This window comes from Ceratotherium simum, chromosome 33, assembly GCF_057802395.1.
Source record: "Ceratotherium simum simum isolate JZ-2026a chromosome 33, ASM5780239v1, whole genome shotgun sequence".
Lineage (NCBI taxonomy): Eukaryota > Metazoa > Chordata > Mammalia > Perissodactyla > Rhinocerotidae > Ceratotherium > Ceratotherium simum.
Window position 1 is genome coordinate 8562324 of NC_141932.1, and position 16843 is coordinate 8579166.

Genomic DNA, 16843 nt, shown 5'->3' on the forward strand with positions numbered 1-16843 from the left:
ACTTACAGCAAAATCATACTTAATGGTGAAAGACTGAATACTTTTCCCAGAGATTGGGAACAAGACAAGGATGTCCACTCTTACCCACTGCTATTTGACATTGTATTAGAAGATGTAGCCAGTGAAATAAGGGAAGAAGAGTAAATAAAAGTGCTAAAGGACAGGAAGGTATAATAGTGTACCCATTTACAGAAGACAGCTATGACTCTGGTAGGCTGAATAATGCACCCTCAAAGGATATCCATGTCCTCATCTTTATACAGTGTTACTTTAAATGTTAAAAGGAGTTTGGAAATGTGATCTAGTTATGATAGTAAGATGGGAGATTATCCTGGATGATCTGGTAAATGTGATATAATCCCAAGGATCCTTAAAAATAAGAAGGATGCGGGTAGAGTTAGAGTCATCAAGAAGTTAGTGTTATGATGGAAGCACAGGGACTGAGATAAAGAGATTTTAAGATGCTAGTTTGCTGGCTTTGAAGTTAGGGGAAGGAGACTAGAGGCAAAGAATGTAAGTGGCCTCTGAAACCCAGGAAAGGCAAGGAAATGAATTCCCACTTGGAGTATCCAGAAGGAGCCCGGTGCTGTGGATCCACTTTACACTTCTAATCTCCAAAACTGTAAAAGAATAAATTTTTGTTGGTAAGCCACTCAGTTTGTGGTAGTTTGTTACAGCAGCAAAAGAGAAGAAAATGGTGTATGTAGAAAATCCAAGGGAATCTACAAAAATTTCTAGAAAAAGTAAAATTTGCAAGGTGTCAAGACATAAGAACATACAAAAATCTATTACATTTCTCTCTCTCTTTTTTTGTGAGGAAGATCAGTCCTGAGCTAACATCCCTTGCCAATCCTCCACTTTTTGCTGAGGAAGAATGGCCCTGGGTTAAGATCCATGCCCACCTTCCTCTACTTTATATGGGATACTGCCACAGCATGGCTTGACAAGCAGTGCTTCGGTGAGTGCCCAGGATCCGAACCTGCGAACCCCGGGCTGCCGAAGCGGAATGCGCGCACTTAACCACTTGCACCACTGGGCCAGCCCCCTATTACATTTCTTTATACTAGCAATTTACACGTGGAAAAAAATTTGAAATGCAATACGACGTATGATTGCTCAAAAAAGAAAAGGTATAAGAAATATGTGTAAAGCTAACAAAATATGGACAGGACTTTTATGCTGAAAACCACAAAATGCTGATGAGAGAAATCAAAGATGACCTAAATAAAAAGAAAAACATACCATATTCATTGCTTTGAAGACACAATATAGAAATGTCAATTCACCCCAGATTGACATATAGATTTAAAGCATTTCCTATCAAGATATTTTGTAGACAAATGAGATAATTCTAAAATTGATATGGAAAGGCAGAGGGACTAGAAGAGCTAAAATATCTGAAAAATAATAAAGTGGTTGTAATCACTCCACATGATCTCAAGATTTCTAATATACTAAGAACAATCAAGACTATGTGGTATTGGTGGAGTAACAGACACATAGATCAATGAAACAGAACAGAGAAACCAGAAATAGTCACACATTTTAAAAGATGGAACTAATACAATAGTCTAGTTATGTAGAGACTCTATGTGTCTTAGTGAAAATGGGTAGAATATGTGTCTTTTCTCTAGTGCTGGACATATGATGTGCTTAATAGAGACAGTAAATGTATCTAGAAAGAAAACGTTGGTGGTATGTTGACTATGATGAAAATAATTTCCTTCTTGAGTTTAAGTGAGCTTTTTAGAAAATGTTAACATCATCAATGTGGGTTTCAAACCAAGGCTGGGGGTGGGGTGGTGGTCAGGTATTTCAGCAGTTTCTACCTTTCAAATATATCATGTGATATATATATATTTCTTTTTGGTAAAAAGTATTTTGGGGGTGGGCTGATAGAAATATTCTAAAATTAGATTGTGGAGATGATTTCACAGCTTTGTAAACGTACTAAAAAAATATTGGATTTTATACTTAAAATGAAACAATTTTATGGTATGTAAATTATATCTCAATAAACTTATTTTTTTAAAGTTCACTTTCATTCCTAGGCTCACTATAAATCTGTCTACTGTTTCAACTTATTTAATGTGTCCATTTTCATAGCTTTTAGATGCAACTTTACATGTATATCTTTTGAGTCTATTTCAATAATTATTACATTATTTCTAATAGTTTCTCATAGTAGCCCTATATTAATAATTATATGATCTGTAATCAATAATAATTCAGTATCTACCCTAAAAAGTTTTATCTTACTCATGTTTTGTTTCTAAACCTTAGCTAGCCACAATATTGTTGCAATTATTTCAGTAGCTGGTGTACTTTTACTCTTGTTGCTGGCTAAAAGGAAGCGTATCTCTTGTATCCATCAAAATAGTGAAGCATTCTTGTCTCAACAAATCCAGCCTTATCTTGGATAATCTTTCTTGTAGGATTACGTGGTAATCAGTGTAATGGCATCTTATTTAAATATCCATTCAGGGGCTGGCCCCATGGCTTAGCGGTTAAGTGCACGCGCTCTGCTGCTGGCAGCCCGGGTTTGGATCCCAGGCGTGCACCGATGCACCGCTTCTCCCGCCATGCTGAGGCCGCATCCCACATACAGCAACTAGAAGGATGTGCAACTATGACATACAATTATCTACTGGGGCTTTGGGGGGAAAAAAAAAGGAGGAGGATTGGCAATAGATGTTAGCTCAGAGCCAGTCTTCCTCAGCAAAAAGAGGAGGATTAGCATGGATGTTAGCTCAGGGCTGATCTTCTTCACAAAAAAAAAAAAAAAAAATTTTAATACAGTTGAAAATGAACCACGTAACACATTGCTTAATACCATAATCTGAAATTGACATTTTAATATCCTTTGGGAAATTCCACTTGTAAAATTGTTTAGTAATATTTATTATCTGGTAAACATTTCCTAATATTAATTATATTAATTTTCATTAGTGTAGCAATATCTTAGGCAATTTATCTGAATAGTATTTTAAAGCATCTTTAACAACCATATACTACAGTGGAACCTATGTGTGCAGCAGGAAGAGGAATGGAATAATTAGCATGAAAAAAATTGTGGTGTTTCCCAACCAAGAAATCAGGAATTTCAAGAGTAAACATCCAGTGTTTTATGAGTCTGACTCCATTTTTTGATGTTTGACTACTGACACCTTCTCAACCTCACTACAACCTCTTCCTATTCTCCCTATATGGGCAAGCTGCTAAAAAAGCCCAAGTGCTCCCTCTTTTGGTACCTTGGAAGTTCAAACCACAGGCAGGTACCCACACCCCAGCCCCACCCAGTAATCACCATAACACACCAAGCCGGTCACCATTCTCTGTCCTTTCAAGCCATTTTTCGACCAGCTTGTTAGTCTACCCTGCTATCCCTGGAAAGCTTCATTATATAACAAACATTCTCATAACACTTTAGTGTGTGGCATCAGTCTTGATATCCAAACCAAATTTTGGGTAGGGTTCCATCCTGTTCCAGTGGATCGCCACAAGTGCAAATTAGCAACAACAAAATGTTTTGGGAGTGAATATATGAAATTTCCAGTTTATCTATCAAACCAAAAAAGTTCCTTTTGTACATTGTTCATTCTTATGAGGAAACTCATGAACACTGATCTTTTTAAATTATTTCATGGAGCACTCCAAGCACAAAAAAGATTGTATTTTTATTCTTATCTCTGAAATTTTCTTTCGTTTCCTAATATTTGTCATATGCTTACTAAATTTTATTTTCACTTCATGTAAAGCAAGATCCATGCCATGGGTTTTATTTGGGCACAAAAAGACACGAAGAAATATAATCATATGGTGAATGTTCATGAACAGGGGGCGGGTTTTAGGGGATCAGAGTCTGAAATTGCACTGCTATAACCACATAATGCCCTGGGATAGAGTGTGTAGAGAACTCAAGTACAAATTAGAGTATATAATGTCAAAATTGCATGTCATTTGATTCCATCATGGAAAGAAATTGTTATAGATTCCTTCAACCTTGAGAGCCTAATGGTGCATTGTTAGTTTATGTTATGAAGTATTCTACTAAGGTGGGATGAAACTGTGTTGGTAGAAGGAACATAATTCATTCAGGATTATGAAAAAAATGATTAAATTTTATTAATTAAAACATAGTATCTATGATACATTCTGAAGTTTTTAAAACAGTAGCAAAATGTAATGCCAATAGTTAAATGTGAATCATACACATGCACATACAATTCTGGTTCTTTTGACTAAACTCCCTTCTCAGGTAACTGTTCTTTAATTTCCAAGAACAAGACTAAACTTTATTAATCATTGATATACAACAGCTGTTGCCAGTCAATGGAGAAAGTGACCACCATTTCCCCTGCTTTATTTCTACCACATAATCAGTCCCTAGTAACCTATCATTCTCCTCCAATGAAAAGCCCAATCCCTAATGTCCTGGTCTACTCTGTTTCATGGTTAGTTGGTAAAGCATTCATTCCTATGACCCACAGTAGCACGACTAGAGAAGGGCACCCTGAACATAATAAGCCTGATGACATACAATAGTTTTACGTTATTCTCTGCTCCTCCCTGATGCTAATTTATACAATATTGAATTTGACAATTCAATGTCCTTATTTTTCCATGGGACATGGATATGAATGAACCACACCTAATGAAGTAGACCCTTTCATCATATTGATTCCTTCCTTGAGAACATCGTGAGAGGCCTCTATGGAAGGCATAAGATCAACAGACTTCAAACTTCAGGTTGAAGGTCCTAAATAGAAATGTAGCCTTTTCAAGAAAACTCAAGTAATTAAATAAAATACTTTATATACTGAAGATAATGGGCCATTTCCACACATGTCCTTGTCCCTGTGATATACACTGTGTCATAAGTTTTAACATATTTTGACTTGTAATTATTCTGCAGCATGTCATATCTCAGGTTAATCTCAGAGAACTAGAGACTTATTTATTCCTAGTATTGATTCTCAGATCTATGGACTATTCTGAGAATTGCTCAAAGCATTTACCAATTCATTACATTTGTAAGGATTCTCCCCAATATAAATTCTTTGGTGAATCCTGAGGACACACAGTTTCTTAAAGGTATTTCCATGTTCAGTATACTTGCATAGTTTCTGTTCTGCATGAATTCTTTCATTACTTAAGAGGTATAGACACTTGATGAAAAGCCTTACAACACTCATTACATTTGTAAGGTTGCTCTCCAGTATAAATCCTCTGATGTACTAGTTTTGATCTCTGAATAAAAGCCTTAGCATGCACATTACATTTATGTGGTTTCTCTTAAAGATGTATATTCTGATGCCTAGTGCATTGGGAGGCCTGGATAGAGCCTCTGCCACATACATTTACATGGTTTCTCTTCAATATGGACTCTCTGTTGTTGCACAATACTTGAACTCAAGCTAAAGGTTTTTCCACACTCATTGCATTTGTAAGGTATTGCTCTAGTATGTACCCCCACTTTTGACCTTTGGGTAAAATCCTTACCACACACATTACATTTGTGTGGTTTCTCTACAGGATATATATTCTTATATCTATTGAACAGTGAGCACTAATTTAAAACTTTGTCATATGCATTGCATTTGTAAGTATGAATGAACTATTTGGTGAACCCTGAGTTTAAGGCAATACCTAAAAACCTTGCCACATTCAGTACATTTGTAAGGTTCTCTCCAGTGTGGATTATCTGATGATTGGTGAGGTGAGAGCCCCGAGTAAAGGCTTTGCCACACTCATGGCATTTGTAAGGTTTCTCTCCAGAATGAATTCTTTGGTGAATCCTGAGGTCAGACCATTGTCTAAATGCCTTGCCACATTCAATACATTTATATGGCTTCTCTCCAGTATGAATTTTCTCATGAAGCCTAAGGTGTGAACACCTGCTAAAAGCCTTTCCACATTCATTACATTTGTAAGGTCTCTCACCAGTATGGATTACCTCATGTTTACTTAGGCTTGAATATACACTGAAGGATTTACCACATTCATTACATTTATAAGGTCTTTCTCCAGTATGAATTCTCTGGTGGTTTACAAGGTGTGAATTTTGACTGAAGACTCTGCCACATTCATTACATTTGTAAGGTTTCTCTCCAGTATGAATTCTATGATGACTTGCAAGGTGTGAATTTTGACGGAAGACCTTGCCACATATGTCACATTTATGTAGTTTCTCACCTGTATGAATTATCTGATGTGTAGTGAGGTGTGAGCTCTGAGTAAAAGCTTTGCCACACTCATAACATTTAAAAGGTTTCTCTCCAACATGAATTCTTTGGTGAATCCTAATGTCAGACCATTGCCTAAAGGTCTTGCCACATTCAGTACATTTATATGGCTTCTCTCCAGTATGAATTCTCTCATGATGCCTAAGGTGTGAATGCCTGATAAAAGTCTTGCTACATTCATTGCATTTATAACGTTTCTCTCCAGTGTGGATTACCTGATGGTAAGTTAGGCTTGACCGTACACTAAAGGTTTTCCCACACTCATTACATTTGTATGGTTTCTCCCCAGTATGAATTCTCCGATGACTTGCAAGGTGTGAATTTTGACTGAAGACCTTGCCACATATATCACATTTATATGGTTTCTCTCCTGTATGGATTATCTGGTGTTTAGTGAGGTGGGAGCCCTGGGTAAAGGCTTTGCCACACTCATTACATTTGAAAGGTTTTTCTCCAGCATGAATTCTTTGGTGAATCCTAATGTCAGACCATTGCCTAAAGGCCTTGCCACATTCAGTACATTTATATGGCTTCTCTCCAGTATGAATTCTCTCATGATGCCTAAGGTGTGAATGCTTGATAAAAGCCTTACCACATTCATTGCATTGGTAAGATTTCTCTCCAGTGTGGATTACCTGATGGTTAGTTAGGCTTGAATGCAAACTAAAAGCTTTGCCACATTCATTACATTTGTATGGTTTCTCTCCAGTATGAATTTTCTGATGGGCAACCAGGCTTGAACTTTGGATAAAAGCTTTACCACATTCATTACATTTGCGTGGTTTCTCTCCACTATGAATTCTATGATGTTTTACAAGTTTGGAACTTTGGGAAAAACCCTTGTTGCATTCTTTACATTGGTAAGGTTTGTCTCCAGTATGGATTACTTGATGGTTCATTAGGCTTGAACGCACACTAAAGGCTTTGCCACACTCATTACATTTGTAAGGCTTCTCTCCAGTATGTATCCTCCGATGATTTGCAAGGTGTGAATTTTGGCTAAAGACCTTGCCACACTCATTACATTTGTAAGGTTTCTCCCCAGTATGAATTCTCTGATGACTTGCAAGGTTTGACTTTTGACTAAAGACCTTGCCACATACATCACATTTATATGGTTTCTCTCCTGTATGGATTATCTGATGTCTAGTAAGGTGTGAGCCCCGATTAAAGGTTTTGCCACACTCATTACATTGGTAAAGTTTTTCTCTGTGTGCTTTCTGGTCTTGTGTCAGTATTGAAGGATGCATAAAATCATTCCCACATTTATTAGAAATATTGGTTTGGACACTAGGAGGAATTATTTGAAGTGGTGAAGCTGAAAAACTATTGTTGATAGACATCTCAACCTGATTACATTCATAAGTTTCCCCTTCCATTTGAAACACCTGCAGTTCATCCTGAAGGCTTAGTCCAAGCCTATTCTCAAAAAGCTTGTTTCCTGCATCCTTTCTACCATGTTGATCTCTTCTGTTAGTGAGATTTTTTTTACAGGTTACAGGCACTCCTTGGTAACTTCTTTCATCATTTCTCCACTGACACTCAAATTCATGCATATTTTTCTGGATTTCCCTGAAGTAAAAATCTTTGATTTCTTGGCTTTCATGTCTTCCCAACATCAATGTTTGGAATACTTCTCCTGTACTACTGTTCTCTTTTGGTTGTAATTTCTTGATCACATATGTAGGAGAGACATCTACAAGATATAAGGAAACATAGATATCATATTAATTACTGTTCATAAATATACATTTCATGTTGAAAACATATTACACCAAAAGTAATAATTATACAGAACAGTTATGAAACTTCCCAACCATTATCTTCAAATTTTTAGGAACACTAAAGGAATTGACTCTTTACTGAAGAAAGATTGATCATATATAATTCAAATTAATTTTAGGGAAGCCTAGTTTCAAACACTCTATGACAGAAACACTCATATTGTGCAAACTTATGTTAACTCTCAAAAAGAAAGGGTATTTTTCCACCATGACCCCAAAGCACACACCAATTGGCAGTAAACATATTGCTGTCTCATAACTGAGGAGAAAAAAATATTATATTATACTTATATTGTGCATACTTATTGTACAAAAAAATTGCTGAAGAACAGACAATATATTGTAATGGTAAATAATCCAAAACAAGCTTATCTAATGAATGATTTAAATAAATGGCAATTTAGAATTTCAAAACAAATACAGCATTGAAAAATGAAGAATTCAATAAAACAATGTTTAAAAAATAAAATATTTTTCTAAATATTTGTTATAAAACTGTGTACCCATGAAGAATAGGCATTTTACAACATTAACAAGTGGTGCATGTCAGTTATATTGCATAATACATGCTGAAAGACTATCATCTGTAAATCACAATAAAAATTAATAAATACAATGTTCTAGTCATCCATGATAAAACCAGCAGTAAATAATAAGTAACCATATTATACAAAATTGTACTCTGTGGAACTCTAAACATTCCCCCTTCAGGCTAAAGAAAGGATCTATTTTAGAAAGAACCCACAATATGAGAATTGGAAATATGTTGAGATCACTGAGTTCTGAAATATCAATTCAGGAAAATACATAACATTATAAAAACAGGAATTGGAGAAAGAAGTAAGAAGTCCCAATTATAATTTTATGACTACAGTTATATAACAGCCAATCAACAGAGCAATTCCCTGTCTATGCAGTGCCCTTTAATTATCCAGTTCATCAGATCCAAATATATGTAATACAGAGTGCATGCTTTGAAAATTTATTAACTAACGTCAGAGAAAACATTGAGAACAAATTGCAAAATAAAAACACAAAATATAATGCAGACAAAAGGATATCTCTTAAGAAACATGACAGAAAGTTGATATATCTTATTAAACAAAAGTAACTTTTGAGTCTTTACTATAAATTGTGCAATATTCTAAGCCATCTAATAACACTAATTTGTTTTAAAAGCTTTGAGGCAAATTACCACTATTTTTTAAATAAGGGCAGTAGACTCACAGGGTTTACAAACATAACCCAATTTACACAGAAAGTAGTGAGAGAAACAGGATTTGAACCTGGACCTACAGACTCAGACATGTTCTTAAGCATGACTATCTATCTTGGCAGTACAGGTTCCAAAAGGTTACAACAAATATCAGGAGCTTAGAAAGAAATACTTCAAGGGAGATACAAGAGCTGAGCCAAGTCACTATAATAGTTACTCAGCCATCCCCCTCCGGAAAATGGTTTCTGAGTCCTTACTCCTGCACCTGTTGATTTAGGTTGTGTCCTGACAAAGTTGTCCCATGGAAGAATAGGGGGCATTTTTTACAGTGTTAGTAGTGGAGGAGGGGGGGTGAGGGTAAAGGAATGCTGTGGAAATTGGGGAGTTGAGGAGTGCAAACTTACTATGCTAGGAACTAACAGTGTATTCCATCCAGATCAAGATACCATGTGAGGACAGGTCAGCACTGGGGAAGGACAAAAGTGGAGGACAGGAAGTAATGGTCATGCAGGAGCAGAGCTTGTGCTTGCAGATCTGTGGGCATATGACTGTAGGAGGGCAACTAAAATACCGACCTTGGAAGAAAAGAAGAATTAGTTTAGCAAGTAGCATAATACCATCCCTTTTGTTTTTGGTGAGGAGGATTGGCACTGAGTTAACATCTGTTGCCAATCTTCCTCTTTTTGCTTGAGGAAGACTGTCCCTGAGCTAACATCTGTGCCCATCTTCCTCTATTTTGTATGTGGGACCCTGCCACAGCATGGCTTGATGAGCAGTGTGTAGGCCTGCACCTGGGATCCAAACCTGCAAACCCTGGGCCGCTGAAGCAGAACACACAAACTTAACCACTACGCCACAGGGCCAGCCCTAATACCGTCCCATTTTTAACCATGGGAATTATACTATGGGTATGGAACAAAAATGGCAGATTTAAAAAGGGAGAGAGTGTGATGATGTAGGGAAAAAGCAGGTTTAAGTCTTTTTACCATATTTGCTATGAAATTTATCAAATTGAATCTCCCATGAGTTCCATTTCTAGGCATACATTCAAGAAAAACATACATAGATATTCCAAGAGATACATACAAGAATGTTCTCAGTAGAACTGGGAAAGAAAAACCAGGAAATGGCCAACAATAGGAGATGAATGAATTTATTCCGTACATATACATGCAGATACAATAAAATCTTATCAACGGTAAGCCAAGTAGGGAGACAATGGATTCAGAATCATGATCTCCTAGCTGGGTGGGCAGAGAGTTTGTTTGGGGAAACAAAGCTAGCAGGAAGTTGTTGCCAAAATCTGAGCATTTTAAGGATGTGATCACATTAGTTGAAAAAGAAAAAAAGAATCTAACTAACTAAAACATTAATTACATAATATATTTTTAAAAAGAAAATTTAACAATTTTGGTATATTAACTTTTTAGGCTAAGACTCCTTTGTTATTAAAAATAATAGTATCGCTTTTGGTAGGCTTCTCTAATTACTTGAAATTGTATCACTGGATCTCTTAATACATCTCTGCAATAAAAAAGACATGAAGAGTGATGTCAGCAAGATGGCAGACCAGTAATCTCCAGGCACTCATTACCCCTGGGAGATACCAAGTTAACAATATAAAAACAAAAAATCTTTTGGGAAAACTCTAGAAACCAGGTAAGTAGCTTCAGGACTCAAACAAATGCCTACCCTCAAAACAATGAATGAAAACGTACAGGAAAGTTCATGGCAATATGCTCGCCTTTGACTCACTCCTTCTCTGGCATGTTTCAGTGAGATTGAACAGAAGGAAGCTTCCCAATTCCCAGCTCCTCCCTTAGGATATGCAGATCAAAACCACAATGAGGTATCACATCACACCTGTTAGAATGGCTATCATCAAAAAGAAGCGATAACAAGTGCTGGTGAGGATATAGCAAAAAGGAACCCTTTTGCACTGTTGGTAGGAATGTAAATAGGTACAGCCACTATGGAAAACAGTATGGAGGTTCCTCAAAATATTAAAAAAAGAACTATCATATGATCCAGCAATTCCACTTCTGGGTATATATCAAAAGAAAATAAAATGACTATCTCGAAGGGATATCTGCACTCTCATGTTCACTGCAGCATTATTTAGAAGAGCCAAGATATGGAAAAAACCTAAGTGTCCAATAACAGATGAATGGATAAAGAAAATGTGGTATACACACACTATGGAATTTATTCAGCCTTAAAAAAAGACACAAATCCTCAGGGCTGGCCTGGTGGCATTAAGGGGTTAAGTTTGCACACTCCTCTTCAGTAGCCTAGGTTTGTGGGTTTAGATCCTGGGCACGGACCTACACACTGCTCATCAGGCCATGCTGTAGCAGCGTCCCATATACAAAATAGAGGAAGATTGGCACAGATGTTAGCTCAGGGACAATCTTCCTCAAGCAAAAAGAGGAAGATTGGCAGCAGATCTTAGCTCAGGGACAATCCTCCTCACCAAAAAGAAAAAAAGACACAAATCCTGTCATTTGCTACAACATGGATGAACTTTGAAGACATTGTACTAAGTGAAATTAGCCAGTCACGAAAAAGACAAATACTGTAAGATTCCACTTATGTGAGGTACCTAAAATAGTCCAATTCATAGAAATAGAAGGAAGAATGGTGTTTGCCAGAAGCTGGGGAGAGGGGAAAATAGGAAGAAATCAAGTGAATTTAAATACTCATGGTAATCAATTGAATCTATATTCAAATTATAAAAAAAATATGGCATATATTAACTCTGCTAAGCTCAAATGATCTAAGATATTATGAAAGTTATTTGACAGAATAAAAAAGAGACATGAGATCAGGGGTGCTCCTACTGTATGTATTAGTAGATACATAGTTGTTATTATGAATCAATGAAACAATGTGCACTTATCCAAAATTAATAAATTAGACTTCATAAATATCATCAGAAGAACATAGGTAACCTTTTGAAAATAATACATGACATGCAGTAGGGAAGGACTTGTATTACAGGGAGCTGTGTCAGCAGTTATGTGCAGAAATATTGTCTGGCAGTGGTGTGAAGACCCATGGAGAAGGTTGATGTGCAGAGAGGTGGTGAGCAACATAGGCAGCAAATAAGAGCCAGAGAACAGGACAGCACCACCAGGTGGGACAACAGGAACCAGGTGCACTCTATATGAAGTTCAGATGGAAAGAAAGCCAGGGAACAAGACAATTGTCATGTGTTCACTCAAGAATGCGATATCCAGAGCTGTAGAAATTCTGGAGAAAATACAAATGTTAGCGACAACAGTGGAGACAAAGTTTATAAAGTGCAAGAAATGGGCTAAGTTTCCTGTAAAATACAATGAGATATTTAACTATCAATTCAGTGTACCAACATGGATATGATGAATCTAGACAGGGAGACTAATTATTAGAATATAGTGGTTATACCAAGAAATAAAAACCCAGTGAAATTTACATAAAACTGAACAAATTATGCATAGAAAACTGAAAACACTATAGAAGAAGCAATGAATCTTATATAACACATTATCGCAAGTCCTTTTAATGGTACTTCTGGGAAGAGGCAATAACAATAATATTATATATATATATATATAAAATAATTATATTATATATATATTCTCAAGATACCAAAAATTCCCAATTTAAAAACTGTAATATTTAATTTAATTGACAAAAGTACAACTTAATATTAGGTACTAAGTCAGGTGAAAAGAAGCAGAAGGAATGATTAAAGCTATCTTTTCAAAATATTCTGGATTTCATGTAGGATTTAGGGAAACTGCTGCCGAGCCATACCCTCAACACTAGAGAAGGAAATAATGTAAAATATATGAAATAGTATCTATTCCCCAATTCAAATCTTCCACACATTGAAAATGTAAAACAAAGAATACTAAGAGCATCATCAAAAACACGGAACTGATAGTCAAATACATAAAATTAAATTCATGTATAATGCACAGAAGTATACAAAATGAGGGGCTGGCCCTGGGGCCAGGTGGTTAAAGTTGCATGTGCTCTGCTTTGGCGGCCCAGGTTCATGGGTTCAGATCCCGGGCATGGACCTACTCCACTCATCAGCCATGCTGTGGAGGCACCCCACATATGAAAAAGAGAGGAGGACTGGCACAGATGTTACCTCAGGGTGAATCTTCCTCACCAAAAAAAAAAAAGAAATATACAAAATGAAAGTAGCAGTGGCTTAAACAAAAATTACAGTAGATTTTACTGAAGACCTCATGCAACTTCATAAGCTCTCTCACTAAGATGCTTCCAAGTTGTACTTGTTGAGGTAGAATGAACAATAGCATTCACAGGGGATGGAAAATGTGGCATGAATAATAGTTTAGTCGGCAGCCTCAGAGAAATGGGGATGTGAACTTGGACAATGTTTTCCCAGGAGAAATTCCTATACCATTTATTGTGGCTCAAAGGGGACGATCATTAGTATATGTGATCAACATTGTCACAGTGCCCTTGAGAGATGCATTTGTGACACTCCTCAAAACTGCAAAGACTAGAAACACTTATCACTTAGGCTCTCATGATACATGCGATCTCGGTATCCAGGGGCAAGCTGACCACTCTGAGTAGCTTCAAGTGGTGCTTCTGTATGCAGTGGGATAATATTGCAAAATATTAGTCAAAGTGTTCTCCTTCAAGAATTTTCTGTTACCAAGTAAACCCACTCCATGAGAGAATCCACCAGAAGTTGTCCATCACCTAAAGGTGCATTAACACAACAAAAAATAGGATGACATTTCAGACCCTAGAAATGTGTATTTCAAAAGCAAGTTTCAGAGGCAAAATCATACATACTTAAAAGAATATAAAATCAGGAAGACTCTATACTCCCAGACTAGGTTGAGAGGTGGAAGAGAGTGAAAATACACGTTATGGGATCAGATATTGTAGCATCTTGAGATGGGACCATGTGTTCTACCCACAGATGCCAAGCTAAGAGCCTGAGATTGATAAATGCTCCCCGTGTAGGACTGGGGACCAACGAGAGGATCTCTGTCTACTGTCTTTGTAGTTTTCCCAAGTAACAATTGCACAAGATCCAACCTACCTCGCCATTACAAAAACCCCTGAAGTATGTAGCAAAAGCACAACAGAAGAAATGGCTGAGGATATGAACAGACAGACAGGGTTTGAGTGCTCCATGCAGTTTCTGGGGCACCAGATGGAATGGAAGGGCAGCTAAGGTTATGCCATCTTCTGATTAGGTCTTCCCAGGACAGCCAAAGGGGATGGAATCAGGATAGCTCCAGGGATTAGGCCTATGGAAGCCTCAGCTCTGATCTATATGGACGGAGAACTGAGCATCTGACGGAATCAAGTACAGAAGGAGAGACCAAGAGGGAAAGAGATGCCTTTAAAACAGCCCACCCCATGATCCTCAAAGTCAAGGAAACAAAGAGTTCACAAGAGCCAGACAATAGTGTTGTAGGTCCCGATAAAGATTTGCCTTTGTCTCTGTTGAAGCTGCGGCACCACTGGAGGGTGAAAGGATAAATTTTACATGTTGAAGGACAGAGTGATAAATTGGGGAGGAAGAAAACTTTCTTTTGGGAGTTCACAAAAAATAAACTTCTGTTTTCCCATAGAACTGTCCCATTTGAGGAGAGTTTCCCAAACACTATTAATGGTGCGCTTCCTCTCTCCCTTTTCTAAGCTCTTATCTGTGTTCACACCTTTGGTACCTTCCCACCCATTTGGTTTTTTGCTATTTTCACTTCCTTCTCCACAGTCTGGGGCTCTTTCCCTTGCTCCAAAATGGAGATAATAATCAGATCAGAAACAGAAATTCCTGCTTATAAGAAGAAAAGAACATGATGTGCTGTGGCTTCCAGAATCCCAGCTCTTTGTTCAGCTGAGGAGGACATTACAGACAGTTCAGAAACTATTTCACAATCTCATCTACTGCTTGACTCTTTCTGAATATACCGAACAGTATAATATGCAGATACCTAGCTCTCTTCCGAGAACTACTGAATCAATAGCACAGGAGTAGAAAACAGAGAATTGGATATTTTAAGTTTGTCATAAGGTTTTATGCATATTTAAGCTCTGGAACCACCCCTGATGTCTCAAGAAATGGCAGATCACCTGAAGAAAGGGCAAGTTTGAAGTCCAGATGCTGCATCATGAACCTTTTCATTTCTGAGTCACCAGGGCTTTGACCTCAGTCAATCAAGATGCGGGCTCTCAAGAGGGATACAAAGGAAAATGGAAAGATATCCAAGGACAGATCCCAACTTCTAGACGGAAGTTATCCTCACCCAGGCAGAGCAGGTTGCTGTAGTTCTCCAACATCACGTCCCTGTACAAGGCCCTCTGAGCAGGGTCCAGGTATTCCCACTCCTCCTGAGAGAATTCGATGGCCACATCCTTGAACGTCAACCGTCCCTGAAATGAAAAACACATTTCACCAAAGTGGTCATGAAGAGACTTCTTATCTTCACACAAAATGAGAAGAGTAGAGAGGTGTAAAGATGAATTTGGTTGAACTGTTTGTTTTGACACATCCATGTAAAAGATATTTTGAGCAAGTTATATGTCTCTAATTTTAATTTCTCATGCTTTTCCATAAGATACTAAGATATACTCCAAATCAGTGTGAATTTCTCATTTTTGTGGACAATACATGAAATATACAAATAAAAATTCAATACTGGGTTGTCTATACAGAAGTGTTAGATATTATGGTCTACACACCAAGTGATATTCAATATCTAGATGAGCTAGAGCACGAGTGGTGTCTTCAGAGATGACAAAGTCCACAGAGGCTTTAAAGAAAGGTCAGAATCTAAAAATTGTGATGATAACAACAGCAATGACTAAAAATTTTTGAACACTTCCTATATGCTAAGCATTACTCTAAATGCTTTACATGCACTAACTTGTTATCAATGTAATAGCTCATTAGAGAAAGATCTGTTTCCATCTTACAGAGGATAAAACTTTGTTATAGACATTCTAAGAAACTTGCCTCATGTCAAACAGCTAAGAAATGACACAGCAAGCACAGACCTCAGGTGGTCAAGCTTTAGAATCGAACCTAAAGAACCAAACAGTTAAGTAACAGAACATTAAAAGTACATTCATAGAGGGCTCCCTGAGAAATGTGAAATAAATTCAATGCCGGCAACAAAAAACTACATAAAAAGTTATTATATACATACATACATACACATTCTTACACATAATACATTATGATTCTTACTATTTTTAAATCATTAATGTGATAGTGTAGGAAAAATTTAAGGTCATGGAATATATTTAAAATGTAATTTCAACTGGTAAAAAATATAAAACTTATGAAATGATTATGTCTTTTATAAAAACCATAGAGTTGCACACCCATGCACTCATGTACATACATAAGCATGCAAATTAAATGAAATGAGAGGAGTTTTCCCTTGATGACATATTTTTGGATGATTTGTTTCATTATTATTTTTATTCATGTGTATTTCAGCATGGTTGGGACAATAAAAATGTATTAATTGTTCTTAATTTAGTTTGCCACCATTATAGTAGGCTAGTAAAAAAATTCTACCAATATGAAAAAAAACAGAATACTTAAACTC

General features: G+C 36.8%; 1 protein-coding gene across 1 annotated transcript; it reads right to left on the reverse strand.

Annotated features, from left to right (window-relative positions):
* Positions 1-4100: 4100 nt before the first annotated feature.
* Positions 4101-16353, reverse strand: LOC101397533 (uncharacterized). The gene is made up of 2 exons (XM_014794298.2): positions 15533-16353; positions 4101-7941 (listed from the first exon to the last, which is right to left on the reverse strand). Exons 1-2 carry the CDS (start codon positions 15780-15782, stop codon positions 5618-5620), a joined length of 2574 nt encoding a protein of 857 aa, XP_014649784.2. The 5' UTR covers positions 15783-16353; the 3' UTR covers positions 4101-5617.
* Positions 16354-16843: the final 490 nt, after the last annotated feature.